The sequence below is a fragment of the Brassica oleracea genome, chromosome C4, assembly GCF_000695525.1.
Source record: "Brassica oleracea var. oleracea cultivar TO1000 chromosome C4, BOL, whole genome shotgun sequence".
NCBI classification, from domain to species: domain Eukaryota; kingdom Viridiplantae; phylum Streptophyta; class Magnoliopsida; order Brassicales; family Brassicaceae; genus Brassica; species Brassica oleracea.
Window position 1 is genome coordinate 22,678,033 of NC_027751.1, and position 6,000 is coordinate 22,684,032.

At 33.4% G+C, this 6,000-nt stretch overlaps 1 protein-coding gene across 1 annotated transcript; it reads right to left on the reverse strand.

Annotated features, from left to right (window-relative positions):
• Window positions 1–2,880: 2,880 nt before the first annotated feature.
• LOC106337545 lies at window positions 2,881–5,355 on the reverse strand. Its single transcript, XM_013776653.1, has 9 exons — window positions 4,870–5,355; window positions 4,684–4,800; window positions 4,504–4,604; window positions 4,343–4,414; window positions 4,150–4,231; window positions 3,864–3,944; window positions 3,641–3,682; window positions 3,343–3,399; window positions 2,881–3,257 (listed from the first exon to the last, which is right to left on the reverse strand). The coding sequence occupies exons 1-9, from the start codon at window positions 5,137–5,139 to the stop codon at window positions 2,940–2,942; spliced, it is 1,140 nt and encodes a 379-aa protein (XP_013632107.1). The 5' UTR covers window positions 5,140–5,355; the 3' UTR covers window positions 2,881–2,939.
• Between the last annotated feature and the right edge of the window lie 645 nt (window positions 5,356–6,000).

Genomic DNA, 6,000 nt, shown 5'->3' on the forward strand with positions numbered 1-6,000 from the left:
TCAAACGTTGTACCAATCATGCAAACCGCTTAATAACGCTTGAAACCGCAACCATCCGCATCAGCAAACTCCCGCACCTGCAACCGCAACCGCTGCGTTTAAACCAGTCATGCCCTAAATAAACTAATCCCTAGACCCATCAAAATGGTTTCCAATACATTTGTGTTATAAATTTTGTATAAGCCCATGAATTGCCGGTTTATTTAAAACTAGTATGTTTCCCCGTGCTCTACGCAGGGGAATTTTGATTGTTTATCTAAGTAAAAATGTTATTTGTTCTTTACCCTTCAAAACCTTTTTTCAAGTTTAACTTAATGGTGTTGTGGCCTCAAAATTAATATTTATTTACATAAAACTATATTCTAATAATTAGAAGAAAATAATCGACAGTAACTAATATTAGTATATTTATTAGTAAAATATATATTTCATATTTTATAGAATATATTTGGTTAACCAAAATATGAGTAGTATACTAATACTTTTACAAATGTAAACATATATAAATAAATAATTATTTTATTTTACTTTAATTTTGATTTACCAAATTCATAATAGCCTCTAGCATTTTCAGTCATGCTTATAAATGTAAGCCCATTATATATATATATATATATATATATATATATATATATATTATGTATTCAACTTAAGCCCACGATACTGTTCTAAATTTAGTCATTTAGGGTTGTATAAATTGTTTAAGAATTTGTCGAGCATAAAATGTTTTCAACATTAATTGAAATTTAAAGAGAAAAATTCATTAATTAAAGTTATCTTATACTCCCTTGAATGGTTAAAAAGTTGTATCTTACCTATTTAACAAAACTGAGCATCACATGAATCGAGAGTCTCCGTATCCATACTCTTCAACCGTCGTTGAGAACATAACTTGTTTTTCCCTATTTACGCATAGCATATTTTTGTAAGTTTGAAGTCTATTCTTTAAGCCAAAAATAAAAGTTTGTAGTCTCTTCTTCTCTTCAAATATATTTTTTGTTCAACCTCTTTTGATTTTTCTGTGATGGCTTTTCATCTCGTTCTTCTTCGGTTCCAATCTGGAGGAGCTGAAATGGTGTTCCCAACTTCTTGACCATGATTTCAGCCGTGAACAGCTTTGGTTCGAGGAAGAAGCTCATCCCGTGAAGATGTTGTAACAGTGATTCCTATGCAAAGAAAATAAAAACTAAAAGGAATTCAAAACTGCACAGCTGAAAAATAATTAAATGTTTATAATTAAACTTTATCACTTATTCATTTGCTAAACGATCATAATATGAAGTTGATAGAAAAAACGATCATAATATGAAGCCGCTTGCACCACCAACCAATGTCTGGGAATTTATGAAAGCCATCTATAAGTCCCTTCGGTTAAAACAATTTTTCTCTTTTTTTTTCATTTTGCAGAGAAGAAATAAACTATTTTGCTTTAGTTATTTTTATTTTTAATAATTTTTAAACATGCCACATGTCAAAATATTATTGGTATAGTGACTTGTGCTTTAGTATATAAGAGATATATATTAATATATATATTATATATTCAACGTGATACAGTTCCAAATTTAGTCATTTAGGGTTGTACAAATTGTTTAAGAATTTGTCGAGCATAAAATGTTTTCAACATTAATTGAAATTTAAAGAGAAAAATTCATTAGTTAAAGTTATCTTATACTCCCTTGAATGGTTAAAAAGTTGTATCTTACCTATTTAACAAAACTGAGCATCACGTGAATCGAGAGTCTCCGTATCCATACTCTTCAACCGTCGTTGAGAACATAACTTGTTTTTCCCTATTTACGCATAGCATATTTTTGTAAGTTTGAAGTCTATTCTTTAAGCCAAAAATAAAAGTTTGTAGTCTCTTCTTCTCTTCAAATATATTTTTTGTTCAACCTCTTTTGATTTTTCTGTGATGGTCATACCTTTTCATCTCGTTCTTCTTCGGTTCCAATCTGGAGGAGCTGAAATGGTGTTCCCAACTTCTTGACCATGATTTCAGCCGTGAACAGCTTTGGTTCGAGGAAGAAGCTCATCCCGTGAAGATGTTGTAATAGTGATTCCTATGCAAAGAAAATAAAAAACTAAAAGGAATTCAAAACTGCACAACTGAAAAATAATTAAATGTTTATAATTAAACTTTATCACTTATTCATTTGCTAAACGATCATAATATGAAGTTGATAGAAAAAACGATCATAAGATGAAGCCGCTTGCACCACCAACCAATGTCTGGGAATTTATGAAAGCCATCTATAAGTCCCTTAATCTTTTCCAAAATCATTTTGCACACAATATCGATCGTTACTCCAACTTCTAAAAGTTTACAACCACCATCAGATTTGTCTTTTGAAAGAGAAAAGAAGACTTGAGATAAGAAAAAAGAAAGAAGATTTACACCAAAAAAAAAGAAATGATGTCATCGATACCAAAATCAGTTTGTAGAGGAGACAAAAGCATCGGTTACTTTGTGCAAGAACTTTAACTGTTTAAATAATTTTATAAATGGATCTGTTGTAAAAGTGATTTTAGCGTTCATTTATTTGAGATGATGTAGGAAGAGGTGGAGATCATTGATGTTACGGTCGAGGCGGTTAAAACAATTTTTCTCTTTTTTTTTTAATTTTACAGAGAAAAAATAAACTGTTTTGCTTGTATTTTTATTTTTAATAATTTTTAAACATGCCATATGTCAAAATATTATTGGTATAGTGACTTGTGCTGTATATAAGAGATACATATAAAATACCAAAAAAAGAAATACATAACGCCTACGATTTATACTAAACCACTGATTAATTAGTGTACTATCTTGTAATCTGTATGCTTCATTTCCGTATGCTCCATTTGTGTATGCTCTAAGTTAAACCCTTTCTGGTGTCAGTTTTGGGTTTCTGTCTTTCTTAGTTTTGTAACTTTTTTACCTTTGTGTTTTGCATTCAAGAGGTTGTTGTTGTATCAGTTGATGATTCTACTAATCCTTCACTCAAAAGACGCATTGCGGCTCCTCTAGTGAACTTCCTCGCAAAGAGAAAGCAAGGGACGGGTTTTGAATTAGCCCGGCACCATTCTGTTCGATACTCTGTTTCATAGTATACATGGTTGATTTTCTTTATTTCTTCTATCTCCTTTGCTCCGGAGTTGTCAGATGTGAAAGTGAGAGGATGCCAAGATTTGGCTTCAGCTTTTTTGGCTAATAGGTTCCATGTTGTGTATGTCACTGTTCTCCGTTCCATTTCACTTTTCAAGCCACGCATCTGAAAGAGATCAAGAGTTTAGGATACACAACATTCAATGTGGAAACCTGAAAGAGAGAGTTTAATAAATGTTGTTTGTGCTTACTGTAAGTAGAGTTTGAACGTAGTGTTCATCAGGGATGCAGTTGTGACGTCTGTGTTTCTGTTTCCGCATTCACAGCAATGTAGGAAACATATTATGAAAAATGCCGCTATATACTGAGAAAGAACGAGATATCTGTGGGAAATAACACTCATAATCTAGAAACTAGGAGAGATTAAGACCAAACAGACGATTCTCTAATTGTTCATTGCTATTAACAGAGACAACTTGTTTGTGGATTCATATAAAGTGATCTAGAGGCAGTAGAGGGCATTAAGAAAAATAGTGAAGGACAACTTACAAGATATAGCCATTTGTTACTGGGATCCAGAGGTAGAGATCGCTGGAAAAGATAAGAAATAAACAACTAATCAGTTAATTTCTTCAAGAAAACAGCAGAACTGAAACAATTTTACAAACATTTGATACTCTTGAGGTTTCCCTAAGAGTATAGCCCAAAAGAAATGTACAAAGCTGATGCTCTCCTCATCACAAGTGAAGACACCAAAAACCTTGACTTTTACCTTGCAAAATTTCTGAAAAACTGGGAACACAGTATCGTCGTTAACAATGACCTCTGCATGGCTTCTGATCAATGATATCCACTGCAATAAACCAAAAATGTATATAAGAAAATGATTTATAAAAAACTGCAACAGAAAATCTTCTCAAGAAACTCAAACTTTAAAAATCTTGCACAGGAAACAATTCAGCAAAAGTTCATTTCAAAATTCAAATAATAAAGTTTATCAAATCAACAAGAGATGCAAACAAAAACAAAAAAATCAACAAAGAGATCAAGAATATAACCTGAGATCCTTTTCGCCATTTCTCTTTGGGTATGACAGGAAACATTTTCATGGTGTAGCGCTGATCTTTAGTATCAAGGAAACTACAAAAGAGTTGATGATCAACATCTAGATTACTCCTCTTATAATACAATAGAGGGCTCGAGCAACTACATCTATCATCATTTAGCATAACGAAACTGACCATTACCTACCTATCTACAAAGCTTTTCGGCGAAGACATTAGATATGTGTATATGTAACCAAAGTCGTATAAAGGAACACAGCTGCATCACATAAGAGTATTACATTGTCAAGCATTTATAATACAAGAAAACAATCGATCAATCAAGGTCTAAGTCTTGAAGCAACAAACCTATCAGATAAAAGAACAAATCTTTGATTAGAAGGCTCTTCCAAGGCGGAAGCAAGCAACAATCTCTCTGCTGCAATCATGCTTGCTTCTCCCCATACCACCTGCAAGTGAAGTCTCAGTTCATCCATCAAAATAAGAATGATTCAGAGTCTTGATCTGATGCATAAAAAAAAACCTCACCTCGATGCTATTCTTCAACTGGCGATTGTGGAAGAAGTGTGATCGAGTGGTGCCTTCATCGAATACGAAACCAGGTGTTGAATGAACATAGATTGACAAGTTCCTCTCATCTCCACCCTGCCAAAAATCACAACAAGAAATGATCAGTGATTCTCCGATTCAGAGGGGAATGGATAACCATCGTACCTTGAAGAATCTGTCCCATAGGAAATCGAGAGGCAGGTCATGTCGAGCGAGGAAAAGGAACGCGATCTTCGGACGGTCGCCGGAGTATTTGTGGAGCGGGATTCTGGATCTCGCGGCTGATAGCGACGGAACGGGACGAGACTGACGGTGGTAGATACTGAAGAGAGCTAGTACGCATAGAGAGGCAGAGAGAGCAGTGATTAGCTTCCATCGAAACGACACGACGCCGCGACGTGACGTGTGAAGCTGCGGCGGCGATCTCCGCGCCATAGTAACTCGAGATCACTCACCTCCACCGATTTGCTTTCAAATCCCTGTTAGGGTTTTTGAAATCGAGATTTGAGGAGCAAAGGAGATGAAGGCCAAGTGACTCAAGGGGGAGACGTTGAATCTCATGAAAACGACATCGTGTCTCTGTCCACGTGGTGAGATTTATGGGACCTTCCTTGTAACCGGCGTTTAGGTAACATTCGAAATGCAATTAAAAGGTCATTAAATTGTTGTTTAATAGGGTGTGATTTTTTTTATGTACGTTATTTCTTGCATCAAATGCGGGTAAGCATCCTTTGTTTTGGTATGATTCCTCGCAACACACTATTTTCATTTCCTTTGCACTTTGGGAAAATGGATATTTTATTCCACAACTAGTTGTTTACTATGCAAAATTTGTGTTTGAATTAGTTAACATATAAACTAGACCCTGAGCGCGGGTATGAATTTTCGGTTTTTGGTTATTTATTTAACTAAATGAAGTATTTGTAATATTTGATGTATTATATTCACCAAGTAAATAATTTTTTTGGCATCTTAAACCATCTATTTATGATGAATATTCGATATCATATACAAAATTGAACAAATAGACGTAATTAGAGAATTGTACACGATATATAAAAACAATGGTTATTAATGTAAAATATGAAGAAATATTATATCATGACTTAGTATGACATAAAAGATTATAAATTAGTTATACATGTTTACAGAAAATAAAATGATTTTTAAACTTCTAAGAAAAATTTAACATATAAAAAGGATGATGAATTAGTCATCAAACTGTAAATAATTACATAATTTTGTTAATAATAAATTATTTATAGTCTTTGTTTTTCGTCAAGATAATTATTAAAT